Source organism: Micromys minutus (assembly GCF_963924665.1).
Source record: "Micromys minutus genome assembly, chromosome: 9".
Taxonomy (NCBI): Eukaryota; Metazoa; Chordata; class Mammalia; order Rodentia; family Muridae; genus Micromys; species Micromys minutus.
The window spans coordinates 43,274,339-43,288,184 of NC_137978.1; the positions used below are offsets into that span (position 1 = coordinate 43,274,339).

Consider the following 13,846-nt stretch of genomic DNA (forward strand, 5'->3'; position numbering starts at 1 on the left):
CAACAGAAGGAGGCCATTGGCTACATCTAAGTTGGAATAGCACAGCACAACCCAGAGGCATTCTGGGTCATCTGACTGAGATGTATAGAGACAAGGCCCGTACACTTAGGAAGATGCTTAGAGAACACATAGCCACTGGGCTACTTCTGGCTCATCCCTCTGCTACCAAACTACATGTCACTTCCTTCAGGAAGAGTCCTTTGGTGTGCTCTGTCACGTCCGACCACCATCCCTGCTCCTGTCCCCAAAGCAGCTGATACACAGCTCTGAGATAAATGCTCACCCATGCTTTGCAGTCACCTATCTCGACAGTGGACAATGCCACTACACCGTATACGGGCCACTATGTGCCCAGCCTCATCTACAACAAACAGCAGGGCCATTAAAGAGTTTCGTTGCCATTTATTAAATATATGAATCTGTTATTTCAAAAGTCTAGAACGTCCATAATTTACATTAAAAAATTAACATTTCATAACTTTAAACACACATACATACACACACACATACACACATCTTGGACACACTAATGCAAACACATCTGTCACTGTCATACAGAAGGACTAACCCTTCAGGCATTCGGAGTACCTGTCACGTGCCCTGCATTGTACTGGGAACTACAGATCCAACAATAGCTGGGACATAGAGTCCTTTCAGCCTTCACAAAGTTAGTCTAGGAACAGACAGCAAGTTGGCAAGCAAAGGCTCCTACGCCCCTGCATAAAGGGGATACCTGTCAGGCAATGAACAGCCACCAGTCACCAAGTTAGAGTCAAGAACATATTTTAGTGTGAGGTGGGGGTGATCCTAAAAGCCTCAAAGGTTCATTTCAAACAGATGGCAGAAACCCCTGCTGGAATCATTCATCAGTCTTTCCCTGTGGACTACAGACTACTGGGGGTGGGGGTGGAGATCAACACAGCCAGCCAGGAACAGGGCAAGGGTATTCTGCAGAGATACATCCAGGCCTCCAAGAGGTGCCTTTTATTGACCCTAAGTACAGTGCTAAGCAGTTCTCCATCTACATTTGCACAGAAGCCTATAGACAAGGAAGTGGAGGGCTGTTAGTACTAAGCTGAATGTCACTGACCTGTAACACCCACGACCCAGGAAGACCAGAGAGAGAAAGTGCACCAAGTCCACCCGTGTCTGGTCCACGGTGAGCATGTGGTACTGATCCCTGTGTCTCTGCGACTCCCTGCCTGCCTTTAGTTTTGTGAGCCTTTCTTGCCACTGAACGGAAACAGGCTGTCTTTGCCACCGCATTATCAGACAGAAGTCAGTTCGTCTGCCTCGTGGTTACACTAGAACACCCGGCTGTGTTCGTGAGCTTATGCAAAGACAGAGTGCTCACTGAATCCGCTCCTTACCAAAGGACTCCCAAGCTGTGATGTACAGGGAGAAACAGAACTTCTCAAAGAGAGGAGGTAAGGAGAGGGGGAAAAAAAGAGAGGGGGAGGCAAAGTCCCAAAACCAACAAGTGTCTGAGCTAGGACCTAGGCCCGGGTCAATCTCCCACCATTTTTTGTAATCAGGTCACACCCTCCTACTGCTAGAAGTATGCTATAAGAGACAGACAAGAACATCCGGGGAAGAGTGAGACTCTAGATCCACTTCCGCCTCTCGGCAGCTGCGTGACCCCGAGCCAGTCACACAGGCTCCCGTCCTATCCAGCTCTTATTCCAGGCTAACTTGTCAAACAAGAGCAGAGTGAGCAGGCTGCGAGCCTGGAGCGGAAAACGTGAATCTGTGCAATGGGCAAGGGACTGCGACCCACTGTGAAACCCTGAGGGGATGGGGGCCCAGGATGTCCCCAGTTTGTCTGCTTTTCCCAAGAGAAACTAGACCTCCACAGTTCAGATGCTGACAACAACCAGAACTGCTTCAGACATGAGGATTAAATAAGGCATGACAGCTGACTTCACCCCACGAGGGTTCCCACTATGTCCCCCTCCTGTGGTACTACTCCCAGGGTCTCCACTACTTCCTCCCTGATTTTAGTTTTGTGAGCCTTTCTTGGCACAGAACGGAAACAGGGTGTCTTTCCTTCTGTCTGGGATAAATAAATCACAAAGGTTTCTCTTCCAGTACCCAGAAAGACTTAGGAGGTATGCTCAATCAAAACCAGGGCCACCAGAATTCATCGTATGAAATTCTCACATTTAATTAAAAAAAAAAAATTTTTTTTAATTAGTTCCACTTAATCATGGGGAAGCTGAGCAGGGCCTTGACAACTGGGGCACTGGATGTAAATGTGGAGCTAAGTTTCCCCCTCCACCCACTCCTATAACAACAGGAGGGGGAGAGCAGATGCTCCCCGGGTCCAGAGAAAGAACCAGATTGGTTGGGGACAGTAAGAAACCGGGAGTTCCCAATGGTTGTCAGTCCTACTAGACTAACTGTACAATCTATGGCTGTAAGAATTGAGACTCCCATCTAAGGACTTAAACTGGGGACGGCAGATAGGTCTCACCTGGCAGACCATCCTCCATCATGGGGGTAACTACCCAGAATGAGTTCTGCGTGGATATATGTTGTGATCAATTAACAATGGCTCCAAGTCCTCAGGAAAAGGAAAGGGCTGTATGCATCCCTGTGTGTTGGCCAACACTGTCCTTACGCCCCCAGCAGCCTCAGCTCCCAGCAGACATCAATGTCAGGAAGAAGATTGAAGCTCACAGCCCTAGAAGTCTGTAGCCATCTTCAAATGTGGTCTAACAAAGCTCTCCCTGACAATTTTTAGTCCACATTCACCAAGCATTTACTCATTTGCTCGATCTACATGGGGTGTTTACCGCTGTGGGCTGGACAATGGGAAATGAATAATCCTTGTCCCGATGAAGCTATCTAGTGGAAGAGACAAAAAAAAAAAAAAGTCACATAATTATATTTATCCAATGCCGTAAATATAGTATGATTTGGGACCCGAGAAGTGACAACTTGCTGGAGGGAACTGTTGAACTGGTTCTTGAGTGGTTCTCTGCAGAGGGAATGAGGGATGGGTACAGCGGAGAGATAGGCAATGTAATTGTGGAGAACCAAAAGAGCCCGCCCGGAGAGTGCGGAACATTTTGGCAGCCTCGGAGTGTGCGGTATGGGAAAGCGGGCTGCAAAGGGAATTATGAAGAATCTATTAGATCGGATTTCACTCAACATGTGCTGTATGCCAGGGATGGATTCCAAGCTGGAGAACGAGCCGAAGGTGCAGTCAGAGGTGAGGGTTTCAACAGATCACACTGGCTGCGATGTTTCTCCCAGCTCATGGAGAAATGAAAATGTGGACACTTCTGCGGAGGCTCTCGGAAGACAGAGGTATTTTTAAGAGATACTAAAGAAAAGGCAAACCGGGAACAGCGGACCATGTGAGCGGGAGGAATGCAGGCACAGGTGGAATCAGCTGGTAAAACTAGTAGGTCGGTGGGCGGGTCAGTAGATAAAGATGCCTTTCACTTCCATCAGTTTTGAGGAAAGAAGTACAGGTTTGGGATTGAACACAATAACCAGTCCCGTCACAGATTACATGAATTCGGATGTGGAGAATGAAGAACTATCTTAAAATCAGACTTCCAGCTCAGGGCCTCTTCACTCCTTTCCAGGGCCCTTGAATCCTCTCCCCTTGACTGTGATTTTTTATCTAGACCCTAAAACGACTTCCCCACACAGGCAAAACGCATTCCTACCACCTCACCCACAGACCTCTGTAAGACCCGCCTCCCCAATTCACTCTTCATCCCGACCCCTGGGTGACCCTGCCCATCTCCAGACGCTGCATCCTCTGCCCGCCCCCACCCCGCCCCGAGACACACACACGCACACGGCATGCTGCTTTCCCGTCTCACTTTCCCCTCTCACCTTCCCAGCTCCCTCCCACACCCGGGTACCACCACCTCCAAAGCCTCCAGCCCAACGTCTGAGTCTGAGCTGCACCCCATCCGCCACCCCGACTCACCCACAGAGACACCCACTTCACAACGGGGCGGAAGTGCTCCCGGGCTCTTGCAGGGGATGCTGGGACGCAGAGTCCTGGCACCGCCAGGCCAGGAACCCGGCCCGTAAGACCACAACTCCCAAAAGGCATCGCGCGAGCACTGGTGGGCAACTCCCCCATCGGTCGCCTCCCAGATGACGTCAGCCAATGAGTGCCTCATCTTCTCAGGAGCTCTGGTACCGGAACAAGTCTTGCAGGGTCAACGCCTGTTGGGGTGGGGGGTACAGCTCGGTACTATTCTGATTCTTTGCACTGGTTCTGCGGTGACGGTACCGCTTAGTGTGGAGTCTAGATTAGAAGGGTGTGGGGTCGGGGTCCACTGAAGGATCATGGAGCCCTGGGTTGAGCTGGAGAAAGTAGGAAGAAATAATTTTTTAAAAGGGAAGAGGATAACTACAGTGACCATCTGTTGGGCAGGAGAGAGTTTGTCAGTTGTAGCTACAATTTCCAAATCACAACTTAGTTGAGTGGTTTGGAAGAGTTCTATACCTCACCTCTTCACTTGTAAGACCCAAATTGGGTCTTATCTACTTGAGACTCCCATGAATGAGATGAGAGATTGGGGATCCATGTAAAAGCAAGAGGTTCAATGCACGGGGGTGGCCTACATCCAGAGGAGAGGCGACCCCGAACTTCCCGTTAGTACGGTTTTTATACATTTTGTAAAGGGCAGGCTATAGCAGTGGTCATTAGGCATGCAAGCGTTGGTGGGGTTATTTGACTTTTAAGGTGATTGGCTGCTGCAGACTTAAGACCCCTGGGTTCTCGGCCCACACTCCAGGGGCTAAACTACGCTGGGATTTCCCAACCCTCACTCCAGGGGCTAAACTGTGCCAGGATAGGGGCGAGTGTCTCGTAAGGTTAGGACATTTCTTCCTGGGAGGAAGGGCTGCTTGGTGACCTGGAGACATTGCAGGAACTGTGGCTAGATAGGATGGAGGCATTCCTTTTTGGTGGGGAAGGGTTACTCAGTTCCTTGAGGCTGGTAGGAAATTATTAACCTTTTCTTTTCAGTAAAATAAGAAGAATAATAGTATCCAAGTAACAGGTTTATGTGAGGCATCAGTGAGACAAGAAACCTAGAACTTTAACTCAGATCCAGGATCCAACATGGAAAGCAGATACTAGCCATTTTATGTAAATAAATTTGTACAGAGCTTAGAGTGTCCTGGGTGTTGGAAACAGGTTAATCCCTGTTTCTGAATAATCTTAGTATAATACTTGGTTGCTCTGTTCCCCTGTCCTCGATAGTTTTATGCAAACTTGACACAAGCTAGAGTCATCAGAAAAAGGGGGAGTTTCAGTTGAGAAAAATGCCTTCATAAAATGGGCTGTGGGCACACTTGTTGGACTTTTTCTTAGTGGTTGTTGGGAAGAGCTCAAGCAATTCTGGGTGGTGCTCCTGGGTTCTATAAGAAAACAGGCTGAGCAAGCCAGTAAGCAGCTTTACATGTCCCTACTGGTCCCTGCATCAGCTCCTGCATCCTCCTTCCTGCCTTGTTTGAGTTCCTATCCGGCTCCTTCGTTGACAAACTACAATGTAGAAGTGAAGAAAGAAATAAACCCTTTCTTCCCCAAGTTGCTTAGGTCACTGTGTTTTGTTATAGCAATAGTAACGCCAAGATAACCACTGTGAATACTCTTTTTTTCTTTTTCTTTTTTTTTTTTTTTTAAGATTTATTATGTACAGCATTCTGCTTATATGCCTGCAGGCCAGAAGATGGCGCCAGATCTCACTGTAGATATTGTGAGCCACCATGTGGTTGCTGGGAATTGAACTCTTAACCTCAGAGCCATCTCTCCAGGCCCCCACTGTAAATACTCTTGAGGTATGAGCAATCTAATAGGAAGCTGGAATTGTGGGTTTTGTAGTCCATCAGCCATAGATCCAAACCCCAACTCTGATACTTCCTATCTGTATGTCCTTGAACAAAAATACAGCTTCATGATTTTTTTTTCACCTGTGTATTTTAGGTGACAGAACAAAACCTATACCTCAGGGTACTTTGGAGATTAAAGATAATATGTAGGTGAAGCATGAAGTCAAGCCACTTACCTTTTAATCCAGGGTGTGTGCCTCGGCACACCCCAGCTGCAGAACCTCCAACAAAGTGCAAAAGCCTCTTTTGTACACACCTGTTGGCCTGAGTAGATGCACTCTGTATGCAGGTACACATGCTTGTGGAAGCTGAGGTCAAAATGAATGCCCTTCAATGGAGCATGCTTCACCCTGTTCATTAAAACCAGGGTCTTTCACTAAAGTGAAGGATCCAACTAGGGTAGCTAACCCATGAGCTCGGGGCGTCTGCCTGTCTCTGCCTCCCCACCCCACTCACCAGTACAGGTGTTACCTCTGGCACTGACACTCCTGGCTTTTCTATGGATGCTGAGGCCCTGAGCATGCACCTCATCAACAGGGCTATCTCCCTGTGGTGGTTTGAAAACGCTTGGCCCAGGGAGCGGCACTATTAAGAGGTGTGGAATAGGTGTGGGCTTGGAGGAAGTGTCACTGTGGGTGTGGGCTTTGAGACTCTCTTCCTAGCTGCCTGGAAGACAGTCTTCTGTTAGCATTCATAACAAGATGCAGAACTTGCCGCTCCTCCAGGGCCATGCCTGCCTGGATGCTGCCATGTTTCCAGACATTATGTGATACTGGACCAAACCTCTGAACCTGTAAGCCGGCCCCAATTAAATGTTGCCCTTTATAAGAGGTGCATTGGTCACGGTGTCTCTTCACAGCAGTAAAACCCTAAGACACCTCCCTAAACTGTGAAGGCTTCAGTTTCCTTCACTGCAGAGTGGGAGTAAAACTGAACTCTTCCTTTGAGTGTTGTTGGGGAAATGTGTGAAGAGCCCGTCTCCCTCCTGGTACACACAAAGCTGACTGACAACTGACTGTTGTTTCTACTGAGAGCTATGAAACCTGAGCAAATTTGACAGTAGCTAACCTTGGGGAAGGGCTCACTATACCCGATGGCGTTCCATTTAGGGGAATTCTACATCTTACTTTTAGTAACACACTTCAAATTCCTTAGCTAGAAATTTATATTCTGACTTTTTCATTTTGTTTTGTTTGTTTTTTTATTATTATTTTTTGAGATAAGGTTTCTCTGTGTGGCCTTGGCTGTCCTGGAACTCACTCTGTAGACCAGGCTAGCCTCAGACTCAGAGATCCACCTGCCTCTGCCACCGAGCTTTTGACCTATTTCTTAATATATCATGTGATTCACTTAGCATATGTAGTGTGCTGGTCTTAACAGGTTACATTAGCACACCTTGTTCAATTGTCCCCGAAGCTCTATGAAGTTGGTACTGTTACCCCATTTTATAAAAGGAATGGCAGCTTAGAGATATAAATTAGCCTGTTCAAAATCATAAGTGCCAAGATCAGAATCTGAAACTCTAAAACCCAAAAGTTTCCTTGCTCGCTGCCTGACTTTCCATGAAGAGACCATTGGTGGAAGAAGCCAAGGACTTGGGTAAACATTGCCACAGTAAGGAGGGCTTGATGGGATGAGTGTTTTGGAGAGAGTGTTTGGGTCTGAAGGTGGAAAGACAGCTTTGCAGGGTCCAGTGAGACTTCCACATCAATGCAGGGTTTGTCCTAAAGAGCAGAAACAGAGGTGGTTCCCAGAAAGAAAAATGCACTATTATGCCACAAGAGGGCGCCCCTCACCCTAAATCCAGCCTGGAATTGTAAATTGTCTTTTTGCCTTTGTCTAATTGAAACCTGGCCTTTTATCGCAGAAGTGGAAATTAAAAAAAAAAAAAAAAAAAAAAAAAAAATCCCTAGGAGGCCAAATCCAGGCCAGAACCAGCCTTGGGTTCTGTCTGGTTTGCACTCTGTGCATTTGTCAATGTGAATCTTTTCAGCAGGCAGGACTCCACTCCGAGGATGAAGACATCAATCTTCATCTTTGCTTCAGGACCGGATCTCCAAACTCACGGGATCAAGTGGCCGTAAAGCACACTTCCAGAGCACATGTTTTCAACATATGTGTATTTGCTTATAAAGGGTACACATGTCGTAACATAAAATGTCGTTTTAACTTTGTTTTCCAAAAGATCCTTGTTTTTGAATTGTGTGTGTGTGTTAGGGTTGGCCTGTGCACAAGTGCCATTGTACTCTGAGGCCATAAGAGGGCATCAGACCCCCTGGAGCTGGAGTTAGAGGTGGTTGTGAGCACCTGCCCCAAAGTGAGTGCTAGACTGCAAACACCGGTCCTTGTCAAGAACAATGTGGATTATTAATCATTGAATATAAGTTATTTGTTCAGTCCTGTAATAATAAATTCCTATTGAACACATGTAATGAGCTGGGTGGTTTTCTTAGTTTTTCAATCACGACATATTTAATTCTCTCAAAATACTACAGTGGGGAGTGATGCTATTCCATTTTACAGAACATGAAACTGAGATACACGCTAACACACCAAAACCACATAGTTAAAAAGTGGGCAGCCTAGCTTCAGAAAAGGTAAGAGAAAGGGAAAAGAAAGATGGGCCAAATAATGCATATACCCATAATCCATACTTGAAATTCAGAGGCAAGAAGATTAGGAGTTCAGAGTCAGCCTCAGTTACGTGGCGTTGCAAAGCTAGCCTAGGCTGGGGATGGGGGTGAGGGAAATGGAAAAAGAGAAGAATAGTCATATAGAATTTTCTTCTAAAACCCTTCAACCCAGGCTTCTGAAGAAGTGATGGCCGAGCTGAACCTTAAAGGAAAGGTACTGTCAGTAAGGAAGCAGTACATGTAAAGGCCAGCGGCAAGCGCTCACGCTACTCTGGGAGCTGCTTGTGGCCATGTTTGAGGTTTGGGAGGAGGGCAGGTGATCTACATAAGCATGGCCTCACAATTTCACTGAAATGATGTATCTGCTCCCGGATAGCAGCCCAGTGTTTTTGGACCTCAGCTGTCAACTCAGATCTTGTTAGCCCTAACTGTCAGCCGACACAGCCTGAAGTCACCTGAGAGGAAAGTCTCAACCTAGAAATTGCTTAGAACAGATTGGCCTGGGGGTATGTCTGCGAGGGGACTTGTCTTGATTGTCGATTGGAGAAACAAGTCCACTGTTGACAGCACCAAGCCTGGGCAGTGGCCTTGAACCCTATAAGAAAGCAGGCTGAGCACAAGCCAGCTAGCAAGTGGCACCCTCCCTGGTTCTTGCTTTACTTCTTGGCTATGAAGTGAGTTCCTTGGTTGGACTGTAATGCTGTGTGGAATAACACGCAAGCCTGCCTTGAATTTCTGCCTTGACTTCCCACACCCACAGAATAGGACCCAAAATTGCGAAGTGCGAGGGATCACAAACAAACAAAAACCCTTTCTTCCTTTAAGTTGATTTTGGTCCAGGTATTTTGTCGAATCTACAGAACCAAAACTAAAACATCTTCTGTGACCCTGAATGCAAAAGGACCCACCGGCGTTTGAAGATCAGGCTGAACTTTCCTTCTTCCCAACGTGCCCATGGATTTCCACCTTCCTTTCCCGCTTTGCCCTCTGCCTCTTGCATTTCCACTAAATCAAACGTTTAACTAAGCCGAGCATTTCATGGATTTAGCAAGTTTACTGAGGATTTGAAGATCTCGAGACTGTCACATGCCCCATGGGCACCCTTCCATCTCTCAGCTTCTCTCATTCAACCTCTAGACCCCCCCCCCCCAAAACCTGTTCCCAGCATGTGGATTCCTGCACCTGCAAAGGCTGTCTTCAGCCTCTTAGACCCACTGTCACCACCCCCCAACACACACACTGAGTCCTTGACAGGCTGGCTTGTTTCTCCTACCCCACCCTCACCAGTGCTGGCTATGGCTTCCCTAGCCTGCTCCTCAGCCAAGTCCAGAACCCACTCCTTCGTTCCTCGTCCTCGGGCCACAGACAGTAGTAGTCTCCTCGTCGAATCAACCGAGCCAGTCTGTGGTAACCTGGCAGCTGGTGCCGGGAAATGGGTTCCAGGAAGACGAGCAGCAACACAGGAGGGGACGGGGCAGCCAGGAGAAGAGAAGTGGCCAGGTGGAGCTCCAGGCGGCATCGGGGGTGACACAGGGCCTGGCCACTCAGCACACACAGTGTGACACAGCTGCTCACCATATTATCGACCACATTATCAACTACATCCTTCCCGGGTTCAAAGTCACGCTCGGGGAAGCAGAGGCGCAGGCCCAGGCCAGCTGGAAGGAAGCCCTCCAGAACGGGCAGAAGTTCCTCTATCACCCAGCCCTGGTCTTGTCTGCAGTGGGACACAAAGACATCAAAAATGAACCTCTTGCCCGCGTTTCCCTGACCCCTCAGACCCTGGAGCCAGACCCTGAACAAGGCCCGAAAGTAGGGGATCCAAGAGTTCCTGGCTTCTTGGAGGAGAGGCAAAGCAATTAACAGTAACACCAGGGCAGAACTAGCCAAGAAGAGTTTCAGCTCCAAAGTCTGGGGGCAGTGGTCCCAGAGAAAGGCGGTAAGGGAATCCCTGGCGGGTACCTCTCCTGGACATAAGCGATTTTCTCTTATGTGTATGTATGTTTTCGTGGACTGTTTAACCCAGGGCTCCATCCATGCATTGGCACACTGGCAGGCCAGTGAAGACTCAAGGATGTATATATAACGGGGCATCTGGGGGCTGTACTCCCTCAGACTGTCCTGCAGTACCAAGTCTTTCTCACTGTCGAGCACTAAGACCTGGAGACTGTGCAGGCGCCGGAAAGCAGTGGCTGACAGTGACTTGAGCCCTGTGCTGGACAGCTGCAAGGTCTGCAGCTGTGGCAGGTCACCCACCAGCTCCTCCAGCTGTACTGAACGGGGCTGGGTTATGGATTGAAGTGACTCAAGCTTCAGCTCCTGCAGGCTGGGCAGCCCAGTGATAAGGCAGGGTCTGGAGTTGCTCCCAGAACCCCATATTTTCAAAGACTGAAGCTTGGGGATCTGCCAGAGGAAAATGTTGGAGGTGTCCTGGGAGCAGAAGGCATCCAAGCTATTCTGGAGCAGGGAGAGATGCTGGAGAGCAGGGAAGACCTCAGAGGCATTCTGGACTTCCAGTTTCAGCCCTCTGCCTGTGATAGTCAGGGTCTCCAAGAAAGGAAAGATATGTGGGGACAGCATCCAGTGCTTCATGCCTGAGGCTACATGAAGCTCTAAGCTGGTCAGAATCAAAGGCAGGGACAATACAGCTGGAGCAGGGAGAGCGGGCAGCCTCAGTCTCAAGGTACGCAGACTTTTTGCTCCCCAGAAGCCAGGGTCTGGGCTCAGCAATATTTGGGTATCTAGCAGGCTAAGGGTGGTCAATGCAGGCAGAGCAGCCAGCCAGTTCTTACCCAGGTTAAGCAGGGGATTTTTATCTAGCCACAAGGTCTCTAGTTGCTGTAGATCCTGGAACAGGTACCCCTCCAGGGAAAGCAGCTGGTTGTCCTGAAGCCGCAGCTCTTTCAAGTGTGGTAAACAAGAGAAGGTGGTTGGAAACAGGATGCGCAACCCATTGCCTGACAGATCTAGAGTCATGAGCCCTGACACATCTGTTTCATTCAGGCACAGCATGCTGCTCTTCAGCTGGTTGCTGGCCAGACCCAGTCTCTGAAGCCTAGGCATGGCAGCCAGGAAGCCTGGTGGCAGCTTAGTCAGGCCAGTGTCTGACAGATCCAAGGTCTTCAGGCTACGGCAGGAAGCCAGGGCCTCCTGAGATATATTTCCTATCTTGCTTCTTGCCACATTCAGGCCCTGCAGCTCAAAGTGGGCGACAGCCTCAGCAGCCAGCCCGGCCGTGGCAGTCTGTGCGATCAAGACGTCGAGTTTCCCAAGTCCCAGGTCCTTTACTGCCGCAGCACCCAGTTGTGTTCTCCTCAGGTTCAGAATCTCCAGCTGGAGACCCTGGAGGGACCCAGGGCTAGCCATCTTCAGCCCCAGGTTTGAAGACAGATCCAGCATCTGCAGGGTCCATGGATTCCCGGAGGAGGAACCTCGCACTAGATCTGGGAATATGCCAGCCAGCTCCCCCACATCCTGAAGGCAACTGAATGTAATAGCCAGTCTTTGCACACTGGGAGGCAAACGGACACCTGCCTTCTTATCCAGACAGGGGCCAGAGATATGGAGTCTCTGGAGGGAAATCAAATCAGCAAAGGCATCAGGGGGTAGAAAGAGAGATTTCTTCCCAAAAGGAGTGTCAATAAAAGAGAGTTCCCGCAACTGTCCCAGGCCCCTGAGAGCTCCTGGCAGGAGTCGGGTAAGGTGCAGATTCAGTCCCAGGATCTTGAGTCCAGGAAAAGCAGAGAAAGCATCCGGAAGCAGAGTAGACACAGAACCCATGAGGCAGAGGCCCTCCACAGTCCGAGGTACAGTTTCCAAGGTCTCTGTCAGGTTGCTCACGGGGAAGCACACAGCAAGAAAGGGTAGCTTGGAACGGGGGCAGAGTGAGAAATAACTGGAGACCAGGGGCAGTCGGGAGCCTTCGGTCACCAGGCATTTGGAAGTGGCCCACCCTGCTACCAGAGGTAGGGACAGAAGGAGACCAGACAGCAGCCAGTACCTGCCCATCTCAACACCAGCAGAATCAGAGCAGGGAGGACTTCAGACCCCTACCTCTCCACACACGCACATTGCCAATGCTCAAAACACCGGTGGGATCTCGTCTGTCTCGGAGTACCCACAGTGCCCAAGAGCGTAGTCAAAGGGCCTCGGGGCCTTCCACTGTGGAAGCTGGGAAGTGAGACTCGACACACTTAGCACTGAACCTCCAAGGGTGGGGAAAGAACGGGCAGGGGAGAGGTAGAGGGGTGTGGGTCTCACTTCTCTGTCAGCAGAAAGCTTTGTGCGTGTAGCCTAGGCTGTCCGTGATCTCAGTTTGGAAAGACTCCCTTCCTGATGATTCTCTTTCTCCTTGCACCGGGGGAGGGGGTGGGGGTGGGGAGGCGTTATGACTGAGCACAGCTAGAACAGTGTGCAGAGTGGTTAGAACCCAGGCCTCTGTGCCTCTAAGCAAGCATGGAACACAGCTACATCCCCATCCCCCACCCTCCCACAAGTAGAGTCCAATGGGGCTTTGCTCTGTCCTCAAGGAAAGCATCTCACCTCTTCAGAGCCTCGGTCCTCTCTTCTGTCCAAAGTAGACTAACTCTCTCTTGCTTGATCAGCATGGGGTTTTTCCTTTGTTACTCCGTTGATACTTTCATTATGACTTCCTTTCTTTACTAACCCCTGGAGCCCTTGAATAAAACACAAACGGAGATGTTTTATAAGCAAAATAATATGTCAACACAAGCCTGTCACAGGCATCTTATAGGCTCTTCATGGAACATCCCCCAAAGGCATCAGTTTCACCTGAGAAGACTAGGCATAGGGAGGGCTCCACCCCTGCTCTCTGAGACTGGGGCAAGAAAGGAAAGGCCCCCATCCTTTACCTCGACCTAAGGGGGAAGTAGAAAGAGAAAGAAAGGAGCTTCGTGGTCACCTCAAACTATGAAGAAAAGCATTTGGCACAAATCAACATCTGTTTGTGATTTGAAAAACTAACAAACCCAGAGAGAAGAAAATCCTGTTAACTTCAAATGGCATAGCTCTCCAAGATCTACGAAACACATCATTCTCAGCACCTTTGATTTAAAGCCGGGAACAAGGCAACTGCATTTCTACTGAGAGTTAGAACACTGGACAGACGAGAAAGGTAAAATGAAAGGTACTAACCGGACAAGCACAATGGTCACCAAAGGAAGGATGCTGGGACGCCTGCATGGGAAACCCAAGAGTTCCTAAAACAAAAGTACGTTTAGCAAAGGTAGGCTGGACTTCTTAACCGTTTTCCAACATGCCAGAGCACTAGTCACTGCCGATAGAGAGAACCGACAACAAGTTCAATTAAGATGTTCCTAAGAATT

The 13,846-nt window shown here is 49.0% G+C and overlaps 1 protein-coding gene across 1 annotated transcript; it reads right to left on the reverse strand.

The window, feature by feature from the left end:
- Nucleotides 1–9,794: 9,794 nt before the first annotated feature.
- LOC308424310 (toll-like receptor 12) lies at nucleotides 9,795–12,509 on the reverse strand (the record flags this gene model as incomplete). The annotated part of the gene is made up of 1 exon (XM_080921245.1): nucleotides 9,795–12,509. One exon carries the CDS (start codon nucleotides 12,507–12,509, stop codon nucleotides 9,795–9,797), a length of 2,715 nt encoding a protein of 904 aa, XP_080777371.1.
- Nucleotides 12,510–13,846: the final 1,337 nt, after the last annotated feature.